We start from the raw sequence: 15601 nt of genomic DNA on the forward strand, positions 1-15601 counted from the left end.
TGACTGTCTGATCCTGTGGAAGTCCAGTTTTCTCTGATTCAAAAAATTATAGCTAGAAACTGCCAAAAATATGGAATGTACCTATCCATGCATTTTTCCAACAATATACAAGTGGATACAAGTCAAAGCAACAGCTCTTTGAGAAGCTTTATGACATGTTCAAAAGACATCCCTTCCTAGCATTACCGAATTTGCCAAATTTCCTCTAAGGAAGCCTTAAGACAGTTCTGGATTATTTTTGTGAAAAATGTAGTGGAAATTACAAAGTAAAAATAAGCAACTGTCCATAAAAATTTCTGCATTTATTTATTTAAATAAACTTATTTATTGTCTGCCACAGCCCACAGGTGAAGAAACGTTTATTACATCCAGAAGTCAGTAATGAATTTGTGATGTGCTAGCAGCATTATGAACATTGTTTAAAATTAATAGCAATCTCTTAAAACTAGTCAGAATGCTACTGTGTTGCCTTGTAAGAAGGCTACTTCTAACAGAAAGGGCTCAAACTATTTTACCATTGTTTTTCAAAAACACATAAGTACAAGTTTAGCCAAAAGTGAAGATAAAAAGCAATTTAAAAAAACTGAGGTGGGATTTCTTAGTAATATCAATTGCTTTTATGCTCAACATCCTTTTTACAAAATGAAAATCATTCTTCTTCCTTTTTGAATTTCAAATAGATTTTAGATGGTTAAGGGTTAATTTAAGAGAAGTTATATGAAAATGAAGTCTTTGATGCAACATGTACCATGGTATGTAATAGACTGCATAATAAAGTGCAAGAATCAACAATTACCTGATGTCTTGTCTCCAATGTAACCAGCAATAGTTATTCCTAAGCCCTGGTTATTTTTAGTCAGTTCAACATTGAATTTCTCCCCCTCTTCACAGCTATCAACAGAAGCATTGTCCTAAAAAGAAAAGGGAGATTAGAAAGGAAGCTCTTTTTCTTTAAAGATTCACCACATTCTTTAATGTCAGTAACACATAAAATTAGACAAAAACACAAAAAAGGAAGTATGAAATTTCCTTCTGTTCTTATTTGCTGTTCATCAGACAAGCAAGAGGTAGGTAACATTCCTCGCGGTAAAGCAATACAGGACAGGTCACGTCCTCCTTCACCCCACTGCTCTGGGGTATTACTTTTAACCTATCAAATTATTATTTAATGGATTAAATGATTGGTAAAATTTATACAAATTAAACAATTAATTTCTTGTACAGTAAGTTACATATATATGTATATGAATATGTAGCTTGCTGACTTTCTCGGACCTCCTCAAAAATAGCTTTAGACTCCTGTGTTATTAAAAAGAAGAAAAAAAAAAACCCAAACTGTATTTTCTATTCTATTTGTCTAAATTTGTTCATCAACTATAGGTGTCTTTTTAAAACTTGCAAATTTAAAATCTGCTAAAAGCTACCACTAGTCAGGCAATAATATTTCTTGCTTTTGAAAGGCTTAAAAATTTCATTTTAGCATTTTAGCACATAGCAATTATATTTCCAGCTAATTAAATAATTACAATCTTCATTAATACCTGCTATAACTCTCTGAATTTCAATAACAATGGATTTTGGGGCTATTTAATTACTTATTTTTAATGAAAGTGCAATATGTATTAAAATCCTATTTTAACAATGGGGCTTTGTATTAAAAGTTTTTATTCTGCCTTTTTCTGCATGCCAAATAGCAGCTAATATTTTTTTAAGTGCCAATATGGCAACCAGACAGATTTTGACTAGGTAAGTATGTACCAAAAAAGATTTCAGGAGAGCTATTATCCTACTTCCCAAGAGAATCTGACTTGAGCACTTTATCCAAGCAACTCCATGAGAAACAAAATTGAACACAAGAAAAATAAATTGCTAATGTATTAATCATCCCTCTCATTGAAAATACAGGATTATTTTGGCTACAGGTAATGCCACTAAAAAAAAAAAATCAAATTCTTATAGCCTCCTGAATTTACATGAGATAGACATCTGCAGGTAACATGACAAGAAGTGCCCATTTTGCAAAGCCAGGAAGAAACTAAAAATCAAGCTCTTTGAATCACCATCTTCACTCCAGACCCAAATCAATGAGTTTTGCATGACTGCTAACAGAGGTGCTCCTTCCAAGAATGTGACTGTGTAGGCAGGAGCAGTTTAGAAATAGCCTGCTTCCTGCCAGGAAAGAAGTAGCAGGAAGAGGTTTTGAAAAGTATGGAAAATGGGAAGGTGGCAAAAACCTCAAATTGTGCCCCTTTGCTTCCTTAAGCTATTTTGTCAGTACTAGAAATTGCATATATTCTGCAGCTGCAGATACATCTTCTAACATTACATCATATAACCTCAAAAAGGCAAGTACTGCAGAAATAATACTCAGATTAATTCTCAAATTCAGCTTTTATTTTGAGAGATGCATTTCAGACAAGTAATACTAGTGCTAAATATTAATCTCTTTATCTAAAATGCAGAAAGGTTTTACATTTCTGAGTGCTGAAAGACACAAAAGTACCACATTGTCTCCTGTCTTCGATGCTCAGCAATCTCCATGTTAAAATTAACTTTCTTTGTCTTATAGCCACAGAAAAGGGGATGAATATATGTTAATTTTTGAAATGAAAATTAAATTTAAAAATTAAAAATTAAATTAAAAAAATTAATTAATTTAATTGTTTACAGATATCACTACAATGGACAGAGAAAATTATGGTAACACCATTTAAATTGTTACATAACATCCATGCATAAATTGCAAGTCACTCTTGTGTGACATTCTCTTGCAAGTCACTCTTGAGTGACTTGACTCAAATCTACATTGGAACTGAAGAAAATGTCTAGAAAAACAACAGGAAAAAGTAAAACAAAAAATTCTATCCAAGGGTAGGCTCAAAAACAACAAACCTTTTCTTCTCTCATTAATTTACTTATATTTCATATATTCACATTTAAATGTATCTGGTCATAGCCATATGTGGCAAAACAGTACTGTTTCTGAATCTCATGAAACCAGACTTTGTTACAAACATGCAAATTACCTATTTTGTAGAGGTTTTGAGCTGATAAGTCATGATAATATTTACAGCATTTTTAAGTGGCTGACAAGTTGTAGAGGAGTAAAGATACAAAGTACAATCATCAGCAGGGGAATAAGGGTAGCAGCTGGCTTACTTTTTTTAGAAAACATCTACCAAATGAGTGGTGACAGGTGATGTAGGAATGTATTAGCATCTGTGTATTAACCGCTTGGCACAGGGAGAAGGAGAAAAGTTCTGTCTGATGAACAGATGAAATTATACAGAAAAAGGGCAGGCAGACAGAGAAATGCTAAAGACTCAACTAGCTCAGTCCTGAAGAAAAGACTGCTGGTTCAGTTGTCCCAATGTAATAACATACCCTACAAGCAACTCAGATCATATTGATTGAAGTCCTAAAACTTAATCCTGAAAGTCTTCAAGAATACAGTTCCTTGCTCTGTGGACTCATTACATTTAAATTCTCCCAGAACTGCACTATTGAAAAGAAAATCCTAGCTTTTGAGAACATAAACACAAAAGACATTCAAACAGCAGTTAAAAAGAAAGGAAGTTTGCAATAGGTTACATATGTTCACTGTTGCTTACCTGTTTCTCTGGTGTAGAGGTGGGTACTGGTGTACCTGGAGGAACTGCTGGTAGAAGTGGTTCCTCAACAGGACCTCTTGCAATTACCAGTTTCACTCTATTTCCACACTGCCTTAGAACTTGTGCCACCTGCTCACTGCTCATTCCAGCTAGGTCCGTATCACCAATTTTCAAGATGTGATCTCCACTACACAATCGTCCATGCTGAAGGAAAAACAATGATGAAAAAATGCCATTTCTCCCAAGTACCATACAATTAGAAAAATAGCACATAGCTTTAGTCACTTCTAAGACATATGAATCAGGTGACTTTTTTGGATGCCAAGTCAGTATCCTGATAACATGGAGAAGAAAAGAAGGTTGCCTAATGGCACACAGATTTTATTAGGAATTTCCCCAGAGATATCATCCAGGAGGTCCTTTTTCAAGACATCACCCAAGCACAGAGAAAAAAAAATGTGCTTTGCTATAGTTACTCCTACTGGCATTTAACAATTGCATGTAAATTGCAGAGCTTTGGGTTTCATTTTCAAGCATACGTCCAAACAACAGCATACAAACACATATTCAGGTTTGCACTGATACTACTACTAGTAGTTTTTTAGTAACAGGATTAATCACGACTTCAAAATAAAATTCATTTCTCTCTTCCTGTGATCCAGCTATCTAAATTGCTTTACACTGGTTCAGTCTCTTACTGATTAACCTTTAATTAATAAAAAAAGCTTCATATGAATTTAGGCCATACAATGAGTGTTACAGAGACAAGTTTGTAAAAGGAACCTATCTACCTGTTTGTAGAGCTTTCCTGTTCTGAGGCTGTAATCTGATATTAAGACTCCTCCCATGGGACACCTGATAAAACCCCAGCCCCTGGGTCCTCTCTCTCTCTCTGCTCTCGGTTCTCTGGGCTCTGCTTAGGCTCATGGGCCTCCACCTCCTTCCCCCTCCCCCAGCACGGGGTATGGGGGGAAATAAAATGGACTCCCGTGCTAAACAACAAAGAGACTTGCGTCTTCTGTTTCACTGTGGCCTCCCTGGACAGATTGTCACTGTAGCAACGTGCTGCTACACCTGCTCAGGGGAAAGGTGGCAGCAGCAAATGCTGTCCATGCATCTCCAGGCCCTATTATTAGGCCACTACTGCTATTGTTGGAAGACTGACCAGTCTCTGTGCCTAGGCAGTCCTCGATCATCATTAATGCAGCCCTACATACCTGTCCAATGAACAAGACTGAAATGAGCTGTGATAACCAAATTCAATTCACATGAGCCTTGAGGCAAGAGCAGAGCCTGTGTCTTGAAGCAGAGACATGAAGCCACATACCTGCTCCAAACTTCAGTAAGCTCAGCAGAGAAAAGCAGATGCTCTTAGCTGTTAGTGCACAGCAAGTCAATCTTTGGAATCCCCATCACCCCTGATTACAACCAGTATACTTGTGAAAGAATTAAGACTCTAAATGCACACAACATATATAATGTTACTAGATTTGAAAATGTAATTTAGAACCTAATTCATCTTTAATGTTCAAATGCAGAGACTCCTGCACTAAAGACATCTTTACAGAGGATAAATTTCAGTAATTACTGTTTCTTTTTTTTACATTTATTTGGATAAAAGCTACCACTATTTGGTCTGATCATAAAAGTAAAGACTAACTTCACACCTTACTGAACAGTAACAGAGAGGTAGGTTGAATTTACCTGATCAGCCACCCCTCCCGGGAGGATGGTTTTAACAATCACACCAGTTGACTTTCCTCCCACTATCCCAAATCCCAGACCTGAGCCATCATTGACCAACTCTATGGTCTCCACATGCTGCCAGTGAACCTAAAAGGAATAAATACAAGTTTGCAAATGATTAAAAACATAGCATCATAGAATTGTTCAGCTGTAAAAAGGCCTTTAAGATTAACGAGTCAAACTATTAATATGCGTATAGGAATTTGCAGGTTATTTTCTCTTATTTCTTGAGTATCTTTTTAATAATGGAAAGTTAGAGGAAGATTTACATACAATACCTTTTTAACAATTACTATTAGGTGTGATATTACATAATATTTAATCAGTAAATTACTAATTCTATAACAGGTGGAACTTCTCTAATACAAACCAGAGCTGAACAATGGGTCAGACCCTCCAAGAACTTATTGAATGAATACAGACAGGAGCCTAGGGCTGCCCACCTTCATGCCTCTTTGCAGTCAGTAAATACTGCTTCTAGAAAGCCACACAGGACTGGAAACTAAAATCGTCAGGTTTGTTCTTCAGGCATGCTCACATCAGCCATTACAACAAAGCACAGGAGAAAGCAAAATTGCAATTCGTCATTTCTAAGGCTGAAAGCAGAACCAAATATTGTGAGGCGGGTAGTAACAGAAATACCCCATGCAATGAATTCTTCTCGGTTGTCTGATGGCAACAGCCTGAGAATGAAGTCATTCTGATGGCAGACTATGTTCTGAAAGGAACAAAACTGCTCAGAAAGAAAGACAAATCCTAGCTCAGTCACATGGGGCACTTCTTGAAGGGAATAGCTCATGCTATTCTTTCTCCTGAACAAGAACTCTCACAGTAAACTCATCTAAAATTTAAAACTACAGCTGGCGGTTCGCTAGGTATAATCTTAAAATCGGCTTTTCTTTTGAATAGTCAAGGTATTGCAAACTCAGAGCTACGTGGTACCTGTTTGGAAATCCGGTGTTAACATAAAGCTAGTATAATAAAGCCTGAAGGGAAAAGAATGGCTCCTAGTATGTTGCATTTGAAAGCAAAGAGATCATGAAAATTGGGAAAGGCATGCTAAACAGAAGCAGCTATGGAATGTTTGTAATTAACATCTTTTCATGCAAGGGAAGCTCTTCAGTGAATACAGAGGCAATCACATGGAGAACAATTTTGTCACGGCAATACTGGAAAAGAGCAAGCTTCCCCTATGTGCTGGCAGGAAACGTTAGGTGAGTCATCCGCCCTCCTGCACACAGACACAAAGAATATTTCTGACATTCCTTCACTAAAAGTTTTATACTAACAATTAAAAAACAGTTCTTTTTTCCAGACCATTGCTTTCCATACTTCTGGTAACTGACTCCCTTAAAGAAGGGCCACAGAAGACTGAACAGTAAAATCTACAGGAACTGAATATAGGCTGTTTAATCTCAGGACAATCCATTACATGAGCAAGGTAAAAGAGAAAGTATGATTAATATCACCATGTTTCTGAACTGTGTGGTCTACACCTAGATGTGCAAAACCTTTCATAATAAATTAATTGTAGCAGAGCTGCTTTTTGGGGAGCCCTTAAGTGCACCTTGTAATTTCATTGGAGCTCCCCTGCTTACAAACAGAGAAACAAACACAAAAGCACCCATCCCAGCTGGTGGTGCAGATGAGATTATAAAGCCTCAAAAAATTGTTTGCTCAAGCAGAATGCAAAGAAAAAAAATATCCTATTTAGTGCAACCTCAGAATAAAGCTTCATCAAGAAAGGTAAACATGCTGTATTTGCAATGGAGGATACAGCTCATTTGGCAGATAGGAGCAAGGAATACATCCAAAATGAAGATTTTTTTCCCCCAGAAAGCCAGAATATTTTCTGGTCTTTGAAGGGAAAAGGTATAACAAAGATAAAAAGAAAAACCTCAAGAACTGTGAAGGAATGTACATACAAGTTACAAAAAATTACTCAAAAGATTATATGCAGTAAGTACATGCAGATCCAGAACTGAATACACAGATGTTTGGGCTATACTCACCGGGTTGGAATGGGCTGAAACTGTGCTAGCAGCAGATGGAGACCGGGAAACTGCAGGACTGATGAGCTGAGGAAAAGTGCCTCTAGCCACAACTAGCTGGACATTATCTTTTGCTTTCTGCAAAATGCTGATAGCCTGTTGATGTGTAATTGTCTGATCAAGGGCTTGTCCATTAATAGCAAGGATTTGATCTGCTTCCTTCAGCTTTCCATCTCTGTCACATCGGTGTAAACAGATGACAAAATAAATAAGAAAAATCAAGGAAGCATTGCCACAGAAATTGCAATATTTTGACAGCTTTGCAGGATTTTTAATAACCGGGTCTCCATTCTCCCCACTTTTTTAATTCCCCCCTGCAGTTTTGCTGAAAGGAGCTGATATGGCACCCTGGTGATGGCTCCCTTTGAAGCTAATCCCACTGCTACTTTCCCCTGGTGACTACCCCCTAGCCAGCTTTCTTCTCCCTGAACCTCCATGCGAGACTAAGCGTATTAATCTCAGTTGCTCCCAACCACAGCCTGGGAACTTATGTTTATCCTTGACTTTGAGCCTCTTGCTTTACAGGCCAAGTACTCCACTTAGTTCAGTGCACCCATTCTGAATATTCATCAAACCATGGAGTGGAACACACTTTCATCAGTGTGTTACAGAAACAAATTTTGTTTCACTGAAAAACAAGGAAGGGGAAAAAAAGAAGGACAAAGAAAGAAACCAAACAAAAGCCCTGAACAAATTAAAAAAATCTCTTCACTTTCTGACAAAGAGCATCACTGTAAAATTACACACTGAGTCCTTCCTCAGATATACTCCAAAGGAAGTGCATGAAGCCTACACAGCTGAATTACACTCTCTTTCCTCCACCGCTTCTTTGCATCCCAAAGTGGCAGTGCCTTGATAACAAAGGTCAGCCAGGAAAACAAGAATCTCTATTACAACAGCCTTTGTGAGCACCCGCACTCAAGAAATACAGGTAGAGCATCAAGGTAGAAAAAAAAAAAAATTAGCTTCAGCTCACAAGAAAAAAATAAACAGAAAAAAAAAAACAAAAAAACCCAAAACAAAACAAAAAATTAGGAAAAAAAAACCCAACAAAAAAACCCAAACAAAAAAAAAAAAAAACAAACCCTCACCTAAACCAAAAAAAGCAAACAAAAAGAGAAAGTGGAAATTGGGGAGTTGAAGAAATATTGTAGAGATACAAAGCAAGCCACATTTTGTACCTGATTAACTACAATTAAGTCTGTATACCATGTTCTTGTCTCTCTTGACCATGTTCTCATTAGACTTACAGTGAGTACACAGATCACAAATAATCCAAAAATATCTCCCTAAAGCACAGTAAGAAACAGAACCAATATGACTCAGCCTCTCCACACAACATACAGAGTACACCACAAAGCAGCTTGGACAGTGACACACCTTACTAGTCTGCAGTGAACCAGTGCTGCTGCCATTTACCTTTGAGTTGGTGCACTCCCTCGGCACTCCTCTCAACATTAGCTGTGGAATCTGAGTTCAAGTCTAAAGTATAATTTTAGCAAACCATTATCATTGCTGAGCTTCTGTAATATCAGCTGAATATCTCTGAATATCCCTGACTTTAGGTCAAGACTTGCTTGTCGTCATATCTGGGTTTCACACTTGCTTAATGTAACTCTACCTAACAAATAACGCTGCCAGATACAGGTGACTGCTTTGCACCAAATTGTTCTTCAGTGCATTCAATGATGGCAAAATACATATTTCAACTTCAAAAGGCATGACACAGAACAGTAGCTTCCTCTTTTTCCCTATTTAAAAATCCCAGGGAAATTTAATTAGTAATTTCTATAAATTAGGAACAGTTCATGTGATGCCTGTTCCAACATCACATAAATTGTGGCAAGTAATTTTACATCTGCGATGATGCTCAGAATATGAAGAGAGAAACATGTAAACATGTCCTTGTACCACATAAATATAATAGCAGTAACACAACTGAACTGAAGTGTCACATACACACTTGGTACAGTAAAATATTCAGTAGTAATATTACCTATGTGCCACACTTCCCTCCTGGATTTCTTGTACAAATATTCCTAGTTCTCCCCTGTTTTCACTCTTGAGTCCCACAACACTGAAGCCCAGACCACCACTTAGAGGTTTAATAAGGTCAATTGTCTCAACAAGACGACCCTGTTCAGCAGAAGTTAAAAAAAAGGGTACAAATGTTAAAAGGTTAAAAATAAACAAAGGTTAAAAATGTTGAAAAGCAGCAATAATAAACATGGCAAATAAACTTGGAAATTAATGTTTAAAACAAATAAGTTGTCATTAATTAATGACAACTACATCTGGGCAAGACTATGCAAGTTAATAACTGAAACATAGTTGTTCATTACAAATTTATTGCTATCATACAGAAAATATTTGAGCAATAAATATTATTATAGCCTAGAAGAATAAATCAGGGAAAAAATATAAATATACCGAGTTTTGGTTTAGTAGTGATTGAATAGTATATATAAATATATATATATATATATCTATTTCAGCAAGTACAGGACAACTTTCAAGCAAAACCAGAAAAAGAAGATTAATTTCAGAAAGATGAAAAAAACTTGGACTAGGCAAAAAGGCTCTCCTGAACATTACTAGACTCCTTCTATCCTGCTCTATTACAGATAAAATAGATTAATCCTAGAATATATGCCTGGGCTTTCCCAGCTCCAGCCATTGAAGGAACTCGTGCACTGCTTCTGCCTACTACAGGAAAGTAGCAGGATTAGAAAACAATGCATAGCAAGGTGCATTTTATTTCCAAGAAAATCACAGAACTAGATTTCGTTAATTATTTATACAAGAGCATGCTCTGACAAAGTATCTCCCTCATGCATAGAGCAGCAGCTCCACAATGAGCATGAAAAAAATAATGGCATGCTGATCTGTAATACACACACTGGTCAGCTAAGGACAGTAGCACATGTGTGACTATGTCAGGGCTAGTTTTTCAACTGCTTTCTCATTTACTAATTGTTTCTTAAACTAAAAGGTTAATTTTATTTTATACATAAGTGGTATTGTGGTTTGTGCAGTAACTCAATTGCCTTTAAATAAATATACATGTATCTCAATCTTCATATAATCAGTAATCCATATTTTGTGGTTATTATATGATAGGGTTACCTGGGACATGTTTCTGATCAGCTGCTCAAAGTCTTCACTAGAGAATTTCCCATTAATCTGAGGAGTAATCGATCTCATTGATGTTTCTAACACATTAGCTGGGTTGCCATTCTGCTGAGCCAACAAATATGACTCATTAAGTGGCAAGGACCCCACGTTCACACCATGATGGAGAAGATGAGGGAATTCACCACTGGAATGTATGGAAGGTGTAATATTTACCTGTAAAAGATTGAAGGCAACACGCATTTATAGACACAGGAGAAATCTTTTCCTTAGCTGAGAACATTATCATAAGCCAACTGATCACTAGAAGTACTTGAAATTCCAATTTACAATTTTAAACAGACATTTTAAGAAGAAAAACTACCTTCAATGTTTATAACCAATGTAAAGTTGCACACTACAAGCATAAAACACAAAAGAAATTTATTAGAACAACCTAAAATTATTTTCCATACTCTGTCTAAAATTCATTTGTTCCCATCACTATAGCATCTTGAAGTACTCCATCACCATGCTAGAGGTAAACAAGAACAAATTTTTCCTACAACATCAATTATAAACAGAAAAAAGGGGGAAAAAAGTGTTATCAGTTATTTTACAATTTAAAAGAAAAATATGCACATATTGACAAAAAAAAGTAAATCTCACAGCTACACAGAGGACAAATTTCACCTGTCAGGGTTTCTGCATCACTATGTACTACAGCTAGTAATGCTACTATCTGCATGAGCTAGGATTAAACACAAGATTAGTGAACAAGTTTAAAATCACCAGGCTGATCTGAAAGTCACAATCATACATTTACACAGACTTCAGAATCCACTTTCCTCAGAACAGGAGAAAAAAATCTGTTTTACAGCCATAGTAAATCACCACTGTTCAAGCTGATCAGTGCCAACCAATCAACCTGCTGGTGATATAAAGCTCTGGTGAGGCAGAAATCCTCGTTTGTCTTTTGTCCCACTTGCCACTGACTGTCAATCGATACTGCTTTACTCCAGATAAATTTGCTTCCTACTTGCCTGGCACACTAACTATTACATTGCAACTTCAAATACTTTTCATAGTTTTACAATGCATACTTTCTAGCATTCTGCATCACAATACAAAAACCTAAGGTTCCCCTTCCTTAAAGTTGTATTTTTTACTTCAAGTATCAATAAAAATTTCAAAAGTAGATATATTCTAAAATGTCTACTTGCATCAGTCTCAATTGTTCAAGCATGTTACATCTATTGGGTTTATCATATCAGTGCTCCAAGAGTCCAGTTATTAAAAGGTCAATATTGTTCTCTATAATACAATTCCATCCCATCTGAGTGTTTTAGGAAAATTCAATAAAACAAACATAATTTGTTGAACAACTTATGTGGCTGGGAAGGCCCTCCAGTTAAAGAAAAAAATACCACAAGACAGCATTAGAAAGAAAAGTCCTCAACAGCATTTCTAAGCCTGCTCTGACCTAAAACTGTAAAGAAGATGGATGTTTGGAACTCAGTAATTTTTATATCCCAGTGATATGTTCTTTATCCATACTTGTGAGGAATCATTTGGGTTATGTTTCAAATAAATTGGAACACCTAAAATGTGCACATATGCACTTTCTTTAACCACATGCATTAATGTTGGCAAGCTTGTAAGGCACAGGTAGACAAGCCTTGTTTCACAGTTCATTACATGTAACAAAACACAGAGACACAATCAAATCTACCCTTTTGAGAATATAAGACTTTCTCTTACAATATATGAATGGATTTGAAACCAGTAAAGTCTACGATGTACTTGTGTTTCTTATCTGCATAAGACCATATAATAGTTAATTCACTTCCACCTTCACAATATTGTCCATTTCAATGTATAAAACTGTATAACTGACTTGGTCAGTTATGTGCTTTATTTCTTATTCTCCTCCACCTTCAAATCTTCTTATAGAGCATGTTGCTATGCTTCTTCCCACAAAAAAATGGTCATTGGTGAAATCATTAATCCTAGGAGTATCTAACATTATGGCAATTAACCATTATTAACTGGTTGTACTGAAAATATTTTTTACATTTCTACAGCAATATGAAGCAGACTAAGACCATACGAGATACACACCTGAACTACCTTTCATGTGCACCTAAGGGCCATATTATATGGGTCTGGTATCACAACTATTAGTAAGTAATAGATTCAAGTTCACTTTCTAAATTGCAGTGGTCATTGCAGAAAATAGCACTGAGTTACTCTTTCTGCTGATAGTTACCATCCTGAGAGCACTCTTGGTCAAGCAGTCCCTAGAGAACTAATCACCTGCTCTGGTAAAGCCAGCCTAAAAAAAGAACAGAATAGTACAAGTAAAAACTAGCACTTCCAAAGTCAGTCAGTGAGAGCTCACTAAACTACTCTGATGCAGATTTTGGAGTGGTAACTTCAAAAGTTACCACTAAGTGAGCCAGGCTCAGCAGCTGAGCATAGCAATGACTTCAATCAGTACAATTACACCTAGAAAAAAATACATTAAATGTCTGCAATTTCATTTAGCACCATTCTAACTGCATTATTCTGTCCTGGGGGCTTTTACTGTAGTAGGAGCTACTGGATGTTTCACATTTCAGGGTGGCAGAAACGAAAAGTCATTGGTATTACTAACAGTCCTATAAAACACAACTGTGCATGAATTCCCCACTTTGAGTAGAGTGTGTAGTCATTCTCTAAGACAAGAGAAGGAAAATTCTGTAATAATGCTAAAAGCAAAATTTGAAATGTACAGAAGCTAGAACATCTTCTACTTTACAAAGAACAAGCCATGCTGGCAAAAAAGGAGAGAAACAGAATTTTATGTCACAGAAACTGACTGTAGCTGAGAGCCCAGTGCTTTGAATTTATTCCATGTCACCACAGAGTGTTTCAGACTGCTAATGCAGAGAGAATCCCAGTTTGTGAAACCTCCCTCTACATAAAAGGCTTATGTTTTTCATGTACCTAGAGCACTTCTTGACACACAAATGTGTAGGGAGCAAGTTGCACTAGAAAAATCATGCACAAAAATCTACATCAAACCACAGTAAGCAAAATTATGTCAGTTTTACAATAGTATGGATGTTATAAATGGTGCTTGCATTATTACTGTTTATTACAATTATTATTATTACAATAAAAGACTCTCTGTATCCATAATCACCAAAGAACAAATGGAACATTAAAAATAAAAGGTTTTAGAGTATGACATATTGCCCTTATGAACAGCATTACATGCCTAATCTGAATACAAAATACTACTTGTACCACTCAAACTTGTACTGTGATTTAAGTATGTTATCCTAGTACTATCAGACAGTGGACTGATTGCTTTAGGCAGCCCATTGCACTGTTTGCAGTGTTCTAAGAGCAGAATAGTCACGATGGGCACTTCAACTTCCACCTGAACATCTGTACAGTATCACCGTGCTTTTCTCTACTCAAATTTGATGGACTTTTTCAGAGAAGGTAGGGCAATGTCCTTAGGGAATTCTGGTTTTCTCCCTGGTAGAGAATTTGCACATTCTCATGCTAAAATAGAAGTAGTTACAGGAAAACTAATTTTTTTTTAGTTTTTACATTGTTGACTGACCAAGTCCTGTTCAAACTGGCAAATATAGTGGCTATTTTCTCCATTTGAAAGTTCATCATTTCTCCATACTTTGGTGAGCTGGGCTATCACTGCAGACATATAGGAATTGAATGACTTTTTCCAATTGCCTTGCAAAGCAAAAGATGAATGTTGTTAATGTTTTTCTAATATACATAACATAGTAACAGCTCCAGTATTCTGAAAACACTGTATTATATTTATTTGCACAATGGTTAAAATACCACTGAAAGGAAGTCTTGTATACAACATATACTGTAGAAAAAGGAAACAATAACCTTCCAATTCACACTAGGTTAACTAGAACTTTAAAACATTCTCTTCAAAATTTCAGTACAACAGCACAGCTACAACACAGCCCTGAAAATAGTCACATCAAGAGCAACATCTCATTTTCATCACCCGCTTTTCAAACAAACACAGTTGATATTAAATGGAGAATGTGCTTAGTGCATGAAGCCAACCTCACATAAAATTTCATCTGACCTCTGAAACTCCAAGAAAAATTTAAACTCAAAAAATGTTAAACTGTTAACAGAGTAAAGTTTTCTGTATGTGTGTGTGCAAAAACCTCACATCTCACATCTCTTCTGAAACAGACATGGTTACACCTTAAAAAGTATAAAAATATTTAGGGTGACATTTACAGTAGCACTTAATGTAGAAGTTCAGAATTCCAAGACAAATTTATAAGCAGAAATGTGATGACCACTCTCTCCCATGTGTCCTCTGAAATCCAGGCTTATAGCACAAAAAAGTAGAGACTAACTCCTATATATTCTTGCTAACCACAGAAGTATAGGTCATTCCAGGGGGAGTAATAAACCACAAGTGCAAATCTTAAAATGAAATATTTTTCATAACTTATAAATTGCACTACTTTGCAGTAATACAATCACCACAATTCCATTAAAAAGTACCTTATAGCACTGTGGTTGTATAATTACAGAATGAAACATTACTGCTTTCTTTTATAAGCTTGCTTATGCTGTTTGTCCTTGATTGGCTCTCTCATTATGGAGAAAGCATCTCCAGTGCGGATATAATTTGCCTAAGATAAAAAGAAAAATTCATAAATACCACTTAGTATGACAAAATTTATTTTTTAGTTACACAGACACTGAATACAATCAAGCAGTAAGCACATGTAGTAGATCAAAATACTTTAACAAAAAAGCAATACAAGCCATGTCTGTACTGCATCAACACTTAAAGCATTGTTCTCAACATTGCTAGGTCTCAACTTATTAAACAAAAAGAAATTTTCAGTATTTCTGCACTGCAGTCACTGAGCAGCAGCCCTGGACACCTCAAGAAGCACAAGACTGGTTGCAAGACACCTGAGCACAAAAAGGCCAGCTGCAACTGCAATCACACTGGAAGTAAGGAAGCACAAGCCAGAGAACATGCAAGCACAACAGCAGGGAAAGGCCCTGAGCTCCCAGGAA

General features: G+C 36.3%; 1 protein-coding gene across 18 annotated transcripts in view; it reads right to left on the minus strand.

The window, feature by feature from the left end:
• The window catches only part of MPDZ (multiple PDZ domain crumbs cell polarity complex component), a 93938-nt gene that overhangs the window by 66088 nt on the left and 12249 nt on the right, over nt 1-15601 (minus strand). For 16 of the 18 annotated variants that reach the window (XM_064405347.1, XM_064405333.1, XM_064405339.1 and 13 more), the window contains 6 exons: nt 10535-10756; nt 9405-9544; nt 7370-7583; nt 5316-5444; nt 3612-3815; nt 797-911 (listed from right to left, as the gene is read on the minus strand). In XM_064405347.1, the coding sequence (XP_064261417.1) occupies nt 797-911; nt 3612-3815; nt 5316-5444; nt 7370-7583; nt 9405-9544; nt 10535-10756 (1024 nt within the window). The remainder of the gene's footprint in view (nt 1-796; nt 912-3611; nt 3816-5315; nt 5445-7369; nt 7584-9404; nt 9545-10534; nt 10757-15601) is intronic. The other 2 variants (XM_064405338.1, XM_064405341.1) reach the window with 2 other exon arrangements.

This window comes from Passer domesticus, chromosome Z (assembly GCF_036417665.1).
Source record: "Passer domesticus isolate bPasDom1 chromosome Z, bPasDom1.hap1, whole genome shotgun sequence".
Classification (NCBI taxonomy): Eukaryota; Metazoa; Chordata; class Aves; order Passeriformes; family Passeridae; genus Passer; species Passer domesticus.